Genomic DNA, 16,916 nt, shown 5'->3' with positions numbered 1-16,916 from the left:
CGATCGCAGTCTTAGAAGCCCACTTCAGTATGATCGTGTTAACGCGATCCCGGTCCTTAAAGGGTTAACATTGTTCCCATACTGCTGCTGTAACAGTCTACATTTTACTTTTTGCTCCCTTTTTATCGCAATATGCCCAGACAGGGCTTCGCTTATTTTGAGCTCTGAAGATGACATTGCTAGTCATGTGAGCAAAAGCATGCTGGCCATTGGGAAGCGAATATCCAGTGACAATGATGCCATGTGACAAAGGTAGGAAATAGACAACTAAAAAAGCCTCTTGAGCATCCGTTATTTGCAGACAGCCTCTTGTTTTTAATATTTGACCTGCATATTTTTGACAGTTTAAACGATTAAGCAACATTAAAAACTTTTGACGCTTTATTAACATTTAAACGATTAACACCCCTAGTCCCAACTGAATAAAGAGGAAGAGGAAGAAGAAGAAGAAGAAGAAGAAGAAGAAGAAGAAGAAGAAGAAGAAATCTTATCCACTTTTGACCAGCGAGCTCTAGAAGGTTTACCAGGTGAATTAAAAACATTGGTGTGCTTGAGACAGGTATTTTTCTACTCCTGTATTTAAATACACAGGGCATAATTTAAGTTATGTTTATTTGTTTACTGTACATATTTAATTTTCCAGATGATAATGATACAGTGGAAAGCATCGCAAATGAGGAAGCAGAAGTTTCTTCAGCGTGCGAAGATACCCAAACGGATAGTACAAAAATACTACATAATTTACAAATGTCTGGCACCTGTTCCACAGCTGTATCTGCTGCTACTCCTGCCTCTCCTATTACTGTTAGGGGGTCTCAGAATTATTCTGATACCGAGTCTGTTGTCCCTGAAAAAGTAATTCAGTCTTTTAAAAATACCGCCAGTTTGCTGGCAGCCAATAACACACAAGTGAAGGATGAGATATCTGCTATGCGTAAAGAGTTAGCTGAATTCCGCAAAGACATCTGTAGAGAGCTGAGTACCTTAAACAGCGTTGTTTCTAAATGTACTGAATTCTATATGGCTAACAATAGCAGAGAGAAAAAGGCTGGGAACAGTCCATTGAAAAGTCGGAGTTCTGAAGGCTGTAGCACTGCAGACATTATCCACAAAACACACTAGAGGACTGGAAGGGGCACTACAAGTACAGACACTGCAGCCACCAGCAGCGCAGCCAGCTCAAGTGTCCTCTCGAAAGATGTGTCCCAAGATTTTGTAAGAAGACATTCCAAAAGAGTATCAGCCGGCAGAAAAAAGCCTAAATTGGACTTGAAATATATAAGCTATATGCTTAACATTGTTTTTTTTTTTGGTGTGTATAATCATTGTACAATGACTACTAATTAAAATGCAATAATAAAAAATAAAAAAAATGAAATCAAAGTAGACTTTATATTTAAACTAACACTGGCATGGTTAAAAGTTCCTTAGAATTCAAATCCTAACCCCACAAGCCACAGCTGGATGTCAGTCTTCATCAGGCAGGTCAGGGTTATTTGTTGAAGTATTTTGCCCGTCATCGAAAATGTTAATAACATTTCTACGAATAGCAATGTTGTGTAAGACGCAAATATGTAGGCAACCTTCTCTGGGGTATATTGTAGTGCATCACCTTATCTATCATGACACCTAAACCTCATTTTTAGAAGGCCAAAGGTCCTTTTAATTGCACTTCTCGTGGCCCTATGTGCAACATTATAGTTTTCCTCTGCTTGTGTGGAGAGATTCAATACTGGTGTCATAAGCCACGACGTAAAGGATAGCCAGCATCCCCTGAAAAACAAATGATGGGAGGATAAAACATTAAGCAGCAAGGCATTGAAGTTACCAAAGCCAAAAAATGATATCGCAAATAAATACAAGGGGTAACTCCAAAAATATTTGTATTTATTATTTTTTTTTATTAGTTATTTTTTCGAAACAGATGTATTCTGCCACAAGGGCTAGCCAAGAGGGCCGAATAAATTTGTTTAGGAAAAAATAAAAACGAAATGTAATTATATATAAATCTGTTATCTGGCTATATATTATTAACCAATTAATATTCCTTCTGGTCGCCGTTGGCGACACAAACAATTGCCCTAAATTGGAATTTTGCAATATATATGAATCCTGGCAAGGTTAGTACTTAATTGGTCCAATTAAGTAAATTTAGGGGACAGATGGAACCAAAACCAGGAAGGACACCGGCCCTGCAGGACCAGGATTGGACATCCCTGCTCTAAATCGCCTGATAGATCCACAATCGCAACCTTGTCTAGTTTGACCATGTGAACACATTCGACTAAAATTAGGAGTAATAACTGAGAATCACACGTGGTATGTAAGTGAAGTATTTGAGATGTCTATTCGAGTGTATTCTCTTAGTGGATAACCAAATCCCCCTTCTTAAGAATTGCTAATAGTAGAATATATTTAACAATTGCAATTCTCCTCGAATGCCCCTCTCAAACATTTGAGAAAAGAGCCCAGTGTCTTTGCCTGTGTAAAGCCCTCTTGCGAGGGTTCTGATGCTGTCAGAAAATGTCTACATTTAAAATTAATAATAATAAAATAAATAAATGTACATTTTAAAGTTTTTCTGTTTTTGTTTTTTTCTTTCATGATTTTTATGCAGCACTAGTTTTAGTTGCTAATGAATACAAAGTTTTTTTCACAATATTCCATGAGTAATGCAGTTTGCTCAGAATTCCATGTATGGTTTGCCTGCCTGCAGGCTTCATTATTGCAGTTGAAATAATGAATTCTGAGTCCTTGTGACGGGGTACCCCCACCCCTGGGTGTGTGTTTGGTTTATTTTGTATAGTTTGGGTTATGTATCATGGAGGAGTTAATGTATATTGGTATGTGAGCACAGGGATGTGGGTTTGTGCGTGTGTGTGTGTGTGTGTGTGTGTGTGTGGAATAGTGGTGATAGGGAGGCAGTTAAAATCCTCCCTGTAAAAACACGTGAATGTGGCTGGAGCCGTGAATTAAATACATGGTTAAATTATTTATTAAGGCTCCAGCCACAGGTGTATAAATAGGGTGATCATGGGTGAGAAAGGGGTTAGTGTGTTCGGAGGCGGAACACGGGTCGGCAGGTAAAGCGAAGGTAAGCTTAAAAAAAAAATCATAGTTGCTACGCGTGCTGGTTAACACCAGCACGATACTTGTTTGTTCCGTCACTGTGTCCGTTTGTTTTGTTTGTCTGTTTTGGTCACTGCTGTTTTGTTTTGGAGTTCAGTGTTTGTTCCAGTTTTGTGTAAACCTTTTATTTTTGATTAATAAAGAAACGAGCACATTCGCATCTCGCACCGCAGTACTGGTCTTTGTTTTTGGTTATTTCTTCCTGGTCTGTCATCCACACAAGCTAACTTGTCATAGTCCTTTACAGTATTAAAAATGAGTCCCCCTATTTTTTCTATTTTTGTTTCGAGATTGTTAACCTTGGGGTTGTGTGCTGTATCAAGCTTTAATTTATCAATGGTGGATGAATTCACGTCATGGGTATTTCCAACTGCCAAAATAACTTAATACAATCAGTTCAGGCACCTTGTACACAAAGACAAACATGTTTTGTGATCAGTTTGTTTTTATCTACCTTTTAAACGTAAAAGGATAAAATAGGATTTCAGTGCACACATTTGTGTATTTGTGTAAGTTTCAGTATTTAAGTTACCATTGGGTTGTAAAATGTATTGGCAAACGTTTTTGTAATTTAAAACTATCTAGTAGTCTACATGTGTTAATGTTAATTTATTTAGTAACTTGTTCAAAGTGCGTTCATAAGGTTTTTGTTAGAGAAGAGAGCACAGCGCCTGTGTTAAGATATGCTGAGATAAAGTTGCTGAAAGTAATCGGTCTGCGTTCAGATGTTTGACTTCTACAATTTGTCATTCAAACCGGAGACTAATTGCTGTTGTGGTTATTGTATTGCCGCTGATTGCAAACACTTAACTTTATGTGCTATACTAAATTTAAATAGATGGGTAGATTGATTGACTATATAGGATAGCGAGGAAGCACACTTTAGTCTACATTGAAAGAGTATTCAGAGTGCGTGTACTAGAACAGAGATTTTCTAAAAGGTAAATTACATCAATTAATACTGTATTTGCATATCGGGTTAAAGGATATCTCTGCTCCATTTTCTAATTGACTTTAGAGTCTTTAGATAACCGGCACTGAGTCAGGTCAGAGCTTTGACAAACTAAATATAATGTGTCTGTTTTCTTGCAGGGGTTTAACCAGGAGGACCTGGAAGGAGAGAAGTCTAAAGCAGAGGCTGCATCAAGGCAGCAGAAGGGGGCAGCAGACTCCGACTCCGATGATGACGTTGAAAGGGGTGGTAGCAAAGAGTACGTACCCAATAGATGTGAGCTGCTAGGATCTTAACCCTTCACTGCCCTGGATATGTTCCCATACCTATTAAATGCCTATTTTCTCAAAGTCACATATATTGGACACTGGGCAGCACAGGGTGAATATTCTCCCTGCTGGAGAGTGATGCCTGTAATCATTTGCATCAGTATTCCCACTATAAGTTACTCGCATTTACAAGGACTAGTTCAGGGTACTCAAGAATTGTGAGGGCCGAATTAAAAAAAAAAAAAAAAAAATAGCTGAGTTTTCTTTTTCTTCACAATATTTGAACTGCGCCAATGTATCACTTTCTGCCAGACTTAATAACTGAATCAGTCAAAGTACTGCGTTGCACAGATTTCACTTGCTTCATTGAGGAAAAAACACTTTTGCAGCAATATGTGGATCCAAATAATTCAAAGCAGCATCCTTTATTGTTGGGTATTTCTGGTCAGCAATCCGAGACCAAAATGCAAGGCTTGTTATGTAATTTCTCATTGCCTTTGTCATGTAGCAGGTCAATCTGTTCCATTTGCACATCAGCTTTAGAGAAACCCAACACTTCACATGCTTCTGATACTTTTGTTAAGTTGGCTGTATAAGGATCATCTGTGCATTGAAGCAGAGGTGCCAGAGTTTGAAAATCCTATATTTTATTATAACAAAAAGTGCTGTCACAAAAATTATATATATATATATATATATATATATATATATATATATATATATATATATATTATATACACACACACACACAGTGCCTATAGAAAGTCTACACCCCCTTGAACTTTTTCACATTTTGTTGTGTCAGTGCCTCAGTTTCATGCGTTTAAATTAGGATTTATTCCACTTATCTACACACCATACTCTACACTGTTAAGGGGAAAAAAGTTATGTATTAAATACAAAACCGAAAGATCATAATTGGATAAGTCTCCACCCCCCTGAGTTAATACTTGGTGGAAGCACCTTTGGCAATTACATCTGTGAGTCTGTTGGGGTAGGTCTCTACCAACTTTGCACACCTTAGATTTGGCAATATTTGACCATTCTTTACAAAACTGTTAAAGCTCTGTCAAGTTCCTTGGGGAGCGTTGATGGACAGCAATCTTCAAGTCACAAATCAGCAAGTGCCTGTTATTCAACATTCCAGAGATGTGTGATTCCTAGCCACAAATTTGATTGGATTTAGGTCGGGGCTCTGACTGGGCCACTTAAGGACATTTACCTTTTTGTTCCTTAGCCACGCCAGTGTAGATTTGGGTCGTTGTCATGCTGAAAGGTGAACTTCCGTCCCAGTTTCAGCTTTCTTGCAGAGGGCAGCAGGTTTTCCTCAAGGACTTCACTGTACTTTGCTCCATTCATTTTCCCTTCTATCCTGACAAGTGCCCCAGTCCCTGCCGATGAGAAACATGCCCATAACATGATGCTGCCACCACCACGCTTCACAGTAGGGATGGTGTTCTTTGGGTGATGCGCTGTGTTGGGTTTGTGCCAAACATAATGCTTTGAATTTAGGCCAAAAAGTTCCATTTTAGTTTCATCAGACCACAAAACTTTTTGCCAACAAAACAAAAAAGTTTTTTTGCATACTTCAAACAGGATTCAAGGTGGTTTGTTGAATAAAATACAGGCCAGATTTGTGGAGTGCTTGGGATATTGTTGTCACATGCACACTTTGACCAGTCTTGGCCATAAGTCTGTAGTTCTTGCAAAGTTGCCTCTCTAATCAGTCTCCTTGCTCGGTCATCCAGTTTGGAGGGACGGCCTGATCTAGGCAGGGTCTTGGTGGTGCCATACACCTTCCACTTCTTACTAATTGTATTGACGGTGCTCCAGGGGGTATTCAAGGCCTTTGATATTTTTTTATACCCATCCCCTGATCTGTGCCTTTCAACAACTTTGTCCTGGAGTTCTTTTGAAAGCTCCTTGGTGCTCATGGTTGAGTCTTTGCTTTGAAATGCACTACCCAGCAGAGGGAACCTACATGAACTGCTGAATTTATCCTGAAATCATGTGAATCACTACAATTTAACACCGGTGGAGGCCACTTAACTTGCTGTGTGATTTTGAAGGCGATTGGTTACACCTGAGCTAATTTAGGCTTGCTATTACAAGGTGGGTGGACACTTATCCAACCAAGCTATTTCAGTTTTTGTTTTTTATGAATTTTCTCCAAATTTTTAGGGTAGGATGTGTAGATAAATAATAATAATAATAATAATAATAATAATAATAATAATAATAAAAAAAATATTTTAATGCATTTTAATTCCAGGCTATAATGCAACAAAAGGTGGACATTTTGAAAGGGGGTGTAGACTTTCTATAGGGTAATTATGAGAAGTTATTATTATTTTATGTCACAGCACTTTTGTTTTAAGATTTTTTTTTTTTTTTTTCGGACATCACTTTTTGTAGTAACGAAAATGTTTAGGTGCAAGCAATACGCTTCCCTGGCGACAGTATTCTTGCATCAGTACTGAGAGAAATACCAACGTGTTCTAAGAGTACTTGAGAAAAGCATAACCCACGACTTGAATATTTTGTTTCTGCCAAAATTAAAACGACTTAAGAACATCAGAAAGTTTATAAACAAGAGGAGGTCATTCGGCCCATGTTGCTCTTTTGGTTGTTAGTAGCTTATTGATCCCAGAATCTTATCAAGCAGCTTCTTGAAGGATCCTAGGGTGTCCGCTTCAACATCATTTCAAGAGACTGTTGCATGATCTTGGTTAGCGGTTTGTAGATAACTTTTCATATATTTGAGTACTATTGGGAGGATCTCATCTGACCCAGGGGATTTGTTTATTTTAAGAGCTCCTAGTCCCTTTAACACTTCTGCCTCTGTTATGCTAAAGTTATTTAAAACTGGATAGGAACAGGTCGACATGTGGGGCATGTTGTCCGTATCCTCCTTTGTAAAAACTTGTGAAAAGTAATCATTTAATATATTTGCAATTTTCTTCTCTTCATCTATGATTTTGCCATTTGTATCTCTTAGACATTTTACTTCCTCCTTGAATGTTCTTTTGCTGTTATAATATTGGAAAAACTTTTTGGAATTGGTTTTAACCCCCTTGGCAATATTGATTTCTATCTCTCTATTGGCCTTTCTTACTTCCTTTTTGACTTGTGTTTGCAGTTCCAAGTAGTCCCCTTTAAACGCTCTGTAAGTGCATTTTTTCTCTCAATATTTTTTTTTAATTGCTCTATTAAACTATTTTGGCCATTTTGTTTTAGATTTTGATTTGTCTACTTTTGGGATGTAATTGTATTGCGCCTCTAGTACTACATTTTTTTAAACACAGCCATCCTTTTTTTGTGGATGTTTTCTGTATTTTACTCCAATCTACTTCTGTTAGTCTCCTTTCATTCCTTCATAGTTTGCCTTTTTAAAATGAACTTTAGCTTTAGTTGTTAATTTTGTGGTTTTAACTAGCACTTCACAATGAGACCATGTTGTGATCTGAGTTTGCTAATGGTTCTCTGGTTTTAGTTCCTCTGTCTTTGTTATTAAATCAAGACATGCCTCCCCTCTAGTTGGTGCCTTGACAAATTGCGTTAGGAAGCAGTCATTTCTACCATCTACCATTCAATTTCGTAATGTCATGCTACCCACTGGGTTTTCCCATTGTATATGGGGGAAGTTGAAATCCCCCATTAGTATGTTTTCTTCTTTGCTACATGCGTTTCTGATGTCATTGTGTAACAGATTATTTTGCTTGGTGTCTGAATTTGGCGGTCTATAGCATGCCCCTATTATGCCCTTTGAAATTGTTCATTATTGTGACCCATATTGATTCTGCATTATTTTTCTTCCAGATTTAACACCTGGGCTTCAAGACAATCTTTGATGTATAGCGCTACCCCTCCTCCTCTTCTGTCCTGCCTCTTTCCTATACAGTGTATGCCCACTAATATTATATTCGTCTGCATCACTCTCTGATAAAGTTTCTGTAACACCTATCTGTGGCAATGTGCCCCGCCCCTGTGTGCAATTGTGTGTTATGTGTTGTATGTTGCGTGTGTAAATGTTGGTGTATAGTCATTGGTACACGGGATATAAACGGGTCTGTGTTTCACGTGTATTTAAAAAGTGTAGATTTGTATTTAGGCACGAGGAGAGCACAAATCACTTCACGTGCTGGTTAAATGTAATATGTGAGCACGGGGTTGCACAGAATTAATTCACGTGCTGGGATTCAAGTGAATAATTAATTAGTAATTGAATCCCAGCACAATAGTATATATAGACGCACATTTCTTGCACTCAGGGTTGGGTGTTCGGAAGAGGAGAACGGGTGAGAGAGAGAGAGAGGAGTAATTAAGAGCGTAAATATAATAAGTGTTTTGTTTGTACTCACCGTGTTTGTTCGTCTCCGTTTCACCTGTGTGTTAGTGTTTAGTCGTTTTGTATGTCTGTTTATTTTGGCGCAAGTGCCGTGTCCCGTGTTTTTGTCTGTTCAAACCTTTTATTTTCTGTGCTGTTTTATTAAATGCTGAGCGAAACCATTCGCTCAGCTCCACCAAAACCCCAAGTCTCTGTCTGTTTACTCCCTGCTTCTGGTCTGACGCCACCCACTCCGGCCGTCTTTGTGACACGTGGTGTCCTGCGTGGGATCGACAGCGCCTCCAGGACTCAGGCCAGAGCAGGAACCGCAGTTTGGATTTAAAAAAAGAAAAAAAAAAAAAAATGGCAGAAGACGCCATCAAAGTGCGGGACTGGATGCTGGAAAATGCTGGGCTGGAGGCCCAGTCTATCCCAGTAGTCGTCCAGTTCCTGCGGTTTATGGACAGAGAGCGATGGGAGGCATATGCGAGGGAACACACCCCAAACACCTTGGAGGAAGGTGTGGAGTTTCTCCTCAGCTACCTGGAGGCAACCATCAACGGAACAGCAGCCCAGGTAGCAGGACCACCAGCAGAGGAGTATCTGCTGTCCCCATCTCCACCAGCAGAGGGTGAATGCCTGCTGGTTTTGCCTCCACAGCCCAAGCGGGAGGCAGAGACAGATAAAGAGGTGAAGGACAGGGAGGAGGAGTGCCGCCTAAGGGCCAGGCATCCACGGCGATGTAACAAGCCATCGCCGGGGTGCCTCCTCTGCGACCAGGATCACCTGTTCGCCCACTGTCCCTTCCGCAGTTATGGGGAGGAGCCTGAGCGTCCACAGCCCAAGCGGGAGGAGCCTGAGCGTCCACAGCCCAAGCGGGAGGAGCCTGAGCGTCCACAGCCCAAGTGGGAGGAGCCTGAGCGTCCACAGCCCAAGCGTGAGGAGCCTGAGCGTCCACAGCCCAAGCGGGAGGAGCCTGAGCGTCCACAGCCCAAGCGTGAGGAGCCTGAGCGTCCACAGCCCAAGCGGGAGGAGCCTGAGCGTCCACAGCCCAAGCGGGAGGAGCCTGAGCGTCCACAGCCCAAGCGGGAGGAGCCTGAGCGTCCACAGCCCAAGCGGGAGGAGCCTGAGCGTCCACAGCCCAAGCGGGAGGAGCCTGAGCGTCCACAGCCCAAGCGGGAGGAGCCTGAGCGTCCACAGCCCAAGCGGGAGGAGCCTGAGCGTCCACAGCCCAAGCGGGAGGAGCCTGAGCGTCCACAGCCCAAGCGGGAGGAGCCCGTGCGTCCACAGCCCAAAAGGGAGGAGTCGGTGCGTCCACAGCCCAAAAGGGAGGAGTCGGTGCGTCCACAGCCCAAAAGGGAGGAGTCGGTGCGTCCACAGCCCAAAAAGAGGGAAGTCGGGGCTTCCACAGCCGTAGGACCCAAGCTGCCAGCAGAGGGAGAATGCCTGCTGGTCCCACCTCCACCAGCAGAGGGTGAATACCTGCTGGTGCCGTCCCAAGAGCCAGAAGGGGAGGAGTTACAGGCTCAACCCCCTGAAAATTTTTGGGGGGGAGAAGGGCAGGATGCTGGTGTCCCCCAGCAGCCTCTAGCTATGCTGTTGAAGGCAGCACGGCGCGCACATGCCCAGCCGCCACAGCAGAGGGAGCCAGCACCGCCACAGCCTCCCTCTGAGTGGCCAGCATCAGCCCCATCGCCTCTACCTCCGCCACCTCCACCAGCAGAGGGTGAATACCTGCTGGTTCCACCTCCACCGCAGTGGGAGGACTGCTTGCCCCTCCCACCTCCACCAGCAGAGGGTGAATACCTGCTGGTTCCACCTCCACCGCAGTGGGAGGACTGCTTGCCCCTCCCACCTCCACCAGCAGAGGGTGAATACCTGCTGGTCCCACCTCCACCAGCAGAGGGTGAATACCTGCTGGTTCCACCACCGCCAGGAGCAGAGGAGCAGGAGCTGCCTCTGCTGCCCGTACCTCCGCAGGGAGTACGGTGGCCGGAGCCCCAGAAAGGGGAGCTGCCGGCCACGAAGAAGGGGGAGGAGGTCTGGAGACCACCAACCCCAGCAGCAGTTTCGCTGCCGGAGATCGTGGGGGAGGTCCGGAGACCTGCTCCCACTGCAGCAGTTTCGCTGCCGGAGATCGTGGGGGAGGTCCGGAGACCTGCTCCCACTGCAGCTTCTTCGCTGCCGGCAGTACTGTGGTCGGAGCCCCACCAAAGGGAGCTACCGGCTACAAAGACAGGGGGAGAGGTCAGGAGACCACTTTCCCCAGCAGCAGTTTCGCTGCAGGAGCAAACCAACAGGCTGTCAGCCGTGCCACTACCGGCAGGGGTGCTGACAGCATGGCCAGCCATGGGCCCACTGAAGCCTCCCTTCCCAGCCCGAGACTTTGGCCTGGACTGCTGGGTATTTAAGGGGGGAGGTGGCCGTTGAGGCCATGTGTGCTGCGCACAAGGGGGGGTATATGTGGCAATGTGCCCCGCCCCTGTGTGCAATTGTGTGTTATGTGTTGTATGTTGCGTGTGTAAATGTTGGTGTATAGTCATTGGTACACGGGATATAAACGGGTCTGTGTTTCACGTGTATTTAAAAAGTGTAGATTTGTATTTAGGCATGAGGAGAGCACAAATCACTTCACGTGCTGGTTAAATGTAATATGTGAGCACGGGGTTGCACAGAATTAATTCACGTGCTGGGATTCAAGTGAATAATTAATTAGTAATTGAATCCCAGCACAATAGTATATATAGACGCACATTTCTTGCACTCAGGGTTGGGTGTTCGGAAGAGGAGAACGGGTGAGAGAGAGAGAGAGGAGTAATTAAGAGCGTAAATATAATAAGTGTTTTGTTTGTACTCACCGTGTTTGTTCGTCTCCGTTTCACCTGTGTGTTAGTGTTTAGTCGTTTTGTATGTCTGTTTATTTTGGCGCAAGTGCCGTGTCCCGTGTTTTTGTCTGTTCAAACCTTTTATTTTCTGTGCTGTTTTATTAAATGCTGAGCGAAACCATTCGCTCAGCTCCACCAAAACCCCAAGTCTCTGTCTGTTTACTCCCTGCTTCTGGTCTGACGCCACCCACTCCGGCCGTCTTTGTGACATATCACATCATAGTTACTTGTTAGTGCAGTAGCTTCAAGTTCTAACATTTTGTTTTTGAGACTTATATCATTTAGATAAATACATTTAATGTCTATTTTACCTGAGTTGTTGCCCTTGTTTTGATGTAGTCTCCCTTCTGTTTTTTTGTTGATTTCTTCCCCCTTCCTTTCTAGTTTAAATGCTTCTGAACCTCCGAGGTATCCTTTTTCCGAGTAGATTGGTTCCCTTTTTATTTAAGTGAAGTCCGTCCCACCTCTATAGATAGTTCTTGTTTTAGAATGTGGTCCAATGTTCAAGGAAGGTGAAGCCTTGCTGGGTGCACCACGATTTCAGCCATGCATTTAGATTATTTATTTCCAGCTGTCCGTATGGTCCTTTGCAAGAAAATACCAGTTTTGGTCTTGTCTTTTAATTTCCTTCCTAGCTCTCTGAATTTGTTTTGCAGGGATCTTGGTCTGTCTCTTCCAATGTTGTTTGTACCGATGTGGACGACTACTACCGGGTCGTCTCCTGTTCGTTCTAGGAGCCTGTCCACGTTCTCAGTGATGTGCGTGACAAAGGCTCCTGGAAGGCAGCACACTGTTGTAAGGGGGTCCAGACTGCGCACTGAACTTGCTGTGTTTCTCAATATCGAGTCCCCGGCAATCATGACCTTCCTTTTTTTTGCTGCCTGGCCAGCACTGTTTATGGGGTCCTGGATGTTGTTCCTTTCATTCTCTTGATGCTCATTTTGATCATCTAAATTTTGAAGTGGGTCAAATTTGTTTGATGTTTTGATTTCTGGTGGTTGTGTTTGACTACGTTTCTTTTTCCCCTGTCTCTGCCTGTCTGAACCCAGCTGTTTCGACCCTCTTCTGTCTCCCTAGCGGCTTTCTGTCTGTTAGGGGTGCAAACTTCCACTATTGCCTAACAGGAAACGGCGCTGAAAAGATATTTGCCAGTGTATACTTGACGTTTTAAATGCAAATTCCAATTATAATAGCGCATTTACTGTAGGAATTGTTATGTGAAAATACTAACACCAAACTAACTCAGATTAAAAAATCTGAATTTTACATTTGCAGCAGTACAATTTACAAAAATTGATTTTTTTGACGTTTTACATCTGACTACCATTAAAACTGTATAAACCCTCATGTCATGTTTTACTGTTAAACACAAATATGATGCTAAATATTAATAGTTTTAAACACTGGGGAAAAAAGGAAGTCACTGGCCAAGAAAATAAACATTGGTTGCATGGAGAAGGCACGTGTCCGAGACTGCCTGCAGCTGCCTAGGCAATGTAATCAAATACAACCGGCAGATAGAGAATTTTAAAATACATTTTTCTCATTAAATTAGATTAGATTTTATGAGATTGTATATTTAACATAATCACTTTCCAGGTGTGTTTCACAGTCGCGAGAAAACCAAAGCACTCCATAACTTGGCTCTAATCCCTTTAGACATGCAGTACTTCCAACCTCAGGCCACTGTAAATCATTAAAAGGGCAGTATGTTGAGTACTGTGGGACTCGTTGGTAGTACAGCTTTATCATTACCATACTATTCAGCTATTTGTACTAAACAGATATGAATTCTCACTTTCAGTTGATGCTTTCAGCACATAAACATGAAGAACTTTGGATGAAGCTAATGTTTCAACAGTTTATGCACATTGACTACTGTGAGTAGGAATCACACATCTCTGGAATGTTGAATAACAGGCACTTGCTGATGATAGAGCTTTAGTTCCATTTGTGCTTTTGGATGCTTAGCTTATAAATTCTATGTATTTTTATGGACAGAATGTGAGATCTCCTGATTATTTTGTCCAGAATTGACTTCCCAAAATGTTTTCCCTCTGTCACTCAAGTTAACTTCAAATTATATTTTGTATCCCATAAAAACTGGCACTGCAAAGAGAGCATACAAAGCCAGGGAGTCCTGTGTAATGGGTTCTTTCCCCTCCTGCATCTCCAGCTTCATGTCTGACTTTGACGTGATGCTGGCGAGGAAGAAAGCCCTGGGAGGGAAGCGGCGGCGGAACCGTGACGGCGGCACGTTCATCAGCGACGCGGACGACGTGGTCAGCGCCATGATCGCCAAGATGAATGAAGCAGCCGAGGTGAGCTGCTCCCAAATACAGTGGCAGAATACATTTGAATACATATGAAAAACACTCTCCAAAATAGTAGAGCTAATGAATCTCTAACCCGTCCAGCAGTTGAAGACATTGTGAAAGACTTGATCAAAACGTTTGGTTTTAGGTTTCTTTTAGTATTTCTTAATTCACAGAGGAGAATACTGTGTCTCTAATCATGCAGTTTGTTGCAAATTCGATCATAGATGAAAGTCTCACTTATGCTCAAAAGTGATTGAAAAGAGCCAGACTCTCGATCAATTTAAAGACACAACAATGGCTATTCAGCTCTTTCAGCACTAAACAGAAACACTACTTTAGGATTGCAAAGTTAAAAACCTTACTAAACAGGTAACACAATCTAACAGTAATAATGAAGATACTAGCTGAAACACTACTTGAACTGCTGATGGCTATTGTTGATTATAAGACTCTCAGTCCACCCTCATCAATTTGCTGCCAGAGTACATTATTACTAACTATAATCCATAGTTTAAATAGTTTGTATGCACATACCGCATATATGGACTGGACACTTCATTTGCAGTCAACTACTATTTACACTGTGAATGATTTTATATCTTTGCCATTTAGGTTCTATTTAGGAACAGTAGTTCTCTTGCCCTCCATTTTTCTTCCCAGTTGTTTTAATGGGCTTGTCCATGTTCTGGAGGTCTGTTGTCTTGTGTTCTGTGTTAATAATTTCATCTTGCCATCTCTGCAGGAGGACCGGATACTGAATGGCCAGAAGAAGCCAGCACTGAAGAAACTTACATTGCTACCCACTGTCGTCATGCACTTGAAGAAGTGAGTCTCTCCTTATCAGCATCAAAGCAGAGAGCAGCCAGAGTTTAGAAAACAGACCGACACACCTTTCCCTAGACCCGTCGCTGCCAAATATTCACGTGAACTTTGATTTGTGGATTAGGAATGTAGGCTGTATGCTGAGCTTGTTATTAAACTTAACGGTTTGTCCTCTCCAGGCAAGATTTAAAAGAGACATTCATTGACAGCGGTGTGATGAGTGCCATTAAAGAATGGATCGGCCCTCTCCCAGACAAGAGCTTACCAGCGCTGAAGATCCGAGAGGAGCTGCTCAAGATCCTGCAGGAGGTGAGGTGGGGGCATTCCATTTCGTGAATAGAGGCTGGGAATACCCCTTAGAAATGAAGGCAATACCAAGAGAACCTGGTTATTGAGCTCATGAGGGAGGGTGTATCACGACATCACCGCGAGTCCAAGATCGCGCCTGCCATTACAGCGACTGCCCATAACAGTGCTACAACATGACCGCGCCGAACTACAATTCAATTCCCAGAAGACTCTGCGAAGTTCACAAATGCGTCACTTACCAGGAACTCCCCCCGCCCCCCTCAGTATGCAGGTTTTAATGTGACCTAGCAGTGTCATTAAGACTCGTATTGAACAATTGCAAAGCAGTTGCATTCTAGGTTTTACTACCTGCCCCCCATCCCATTTCTCAGAGCGTCCATTTCTCAAGGAAGAAATACAGTTGTTGTTCCGCTATTTTGGCCTCAAAACTGCCTTTGGTGTGTTTCTTTTGTCCACCGCCGCCACAATATGTATACACGTTCGTTTGGCAGGGCACCTAAAAATGTAATCCTGTAAACTGCTGGAGATTAGATTATACCGTGCGTGTGTGCGTATACAGTGGTCGTCCAAAGTTTACAAACCCTAATTTATGGAAGGGTAACACCCTACAATTAATGTTGAATACATGTATGTAGTACATTCCTATAAACACCCTTATTAAATAAAATATAAATGGTAAATATATGTAGATGGTACATTCCTAAAATCCCCCTATTCTGTTTTCTAATATAAAAAAAGTTTGGTGTGCTCTTGTAGCCCTGAATAAATATATTTTCAAAGAAACAAGAAATCACCATTTAACAGAAGCATACATTGGGATGCCTTTGACAAACAACTGTGGATGTTGGCCAATTGCAATATACGTTGAGCCCTTGAGGGTGGAAGACTCACTCAAAAAAACATATGAATGCACAATTAAAAAAAAATAATAATAATAATAAAAGCTTCTGCTTGGAACTCAGATAGAGGGGAATGGGGAAGAGCTGCAAGTCTCACGCTGTCACTGGAAGAACTGGATCAAGCTTGTGCCTTTGACAATTCAAAAATATTAGTGGATGTAAATATCTCCTGTATTTATAAGGGTCTTTTAATAGACCCTTGTATTAGAAATAGTTTACAGACCCTGATTAGCAGTAGTACTAGATGATAATAATAATAATAATAAAAACTACATGCCCAGCAAGCACATATAGGGGAATTATCTGACTACAACATTTTAATTTCAAACAACAAAAGCGAACTCGCTCTGGATAAAAGCGTCATGCTAGAAAGAAAACAGTGGGTTCAGTAGGGATACTTGCTCTTATTAGTACTGAAGTCATTGTATTTTGTATCTTGCTCTTTAATTGTACTGTATATATATATATATATATATATATATATATATATATACAGCTCTGGAATAAATTAAGAGACCACTGCAAAATTATCAGTTTCTCTGGTTTTACTATTTATAGGTATGTGTTTGGGTAAAATGAACTTTTTTGTTTTATTCTATAAACTACTGACAACATTTCTCCCAAATTCCAAATAAAAATATTGTCATTTAGAGCATTTATTTGCAGAAAATGACAACTGGTCAAACTAACAAAAAAGATGCAGTGTTGTCAGACCTTGAATAATGCAAAGAAAATAAGTTCATATTCATTTTTAAACTCCACAATACTAATGTTTTAACTTAGGAAGAGTTCAGAAATCAATATTTGGTGGAATAACCGTGATTTTCAAGCACAGCTTTCATGCGTCTTGGCATGCTCTCCACCAGTCTTTCACTTTGATGTTGGGTGACTTTATGCCACTCCTGGCGCAAAAATTCAAGCAGCTCGGCTTTGTTTGATGGCTTGTGACCATCCATCTTCCTCTTGATCACATTCCAGAGGTTTTCAATGGGGTTCAGGTCTGGAG

General features: G+C 42.0%; 1 protein-coding gene across 7 annotated transcripts in view; it reads left to right on the top strand.

Annotated features, from left to right (window-relative positions):
* The window catches only part of LOC117416574 (protein IWS1 homolog), a 75,364-nt gene that overhangs the window by 14,692 nt on the left and 43,756 nt on the right, over positions 1-16,916 (top strand). For 6 of the 7 annotated variants that reach the window (XM_034027756.3, XM_059034650.1, XM_059034651.1 and 3 more), the window contains 4 exons: positions 4,222-4,340; positions 13,739-13,883; positions 14,623-14,705; positions 14,882-15,011. In XM_034027756.3, the coding sequence (XP_033883647.3) occupies positions 4,222-4,340; positions 13,739-13,883; positions 14,623-14,705; positions 14,882-15,011 (477 nt within the window). Of the gene's footprint in view, positions 1-412; positions 528-643; positions 4,198-4,221; positions 4,341-13,738; positions 13,884-14,622; positions 14,706-14,881; positions 15,012-16,916 lie in introns of those variants that run through there. The other variant, XM_034924741.2, reaches the window with a different exon arrangement.

This window comes from Acipenser ruthenus, chromosome 12 (genome assembly GCF_902713425.1).
Source record: "Acipenser ruthenus chromosome 12, fAciRut3.2 maternal haplotype, whole genome shotgun sequence".
Taxonomy (NCBI): domain Eukaryota; kingdom Metazoa; phylum Chordata; class Actinopteri; order Acipenseriformes; family Acipenseridae; genus Acipenser; species Acipenser ruthenus.
This window is presented reverse-complemented; position numbering and strand designations above follow the sequence as displayed.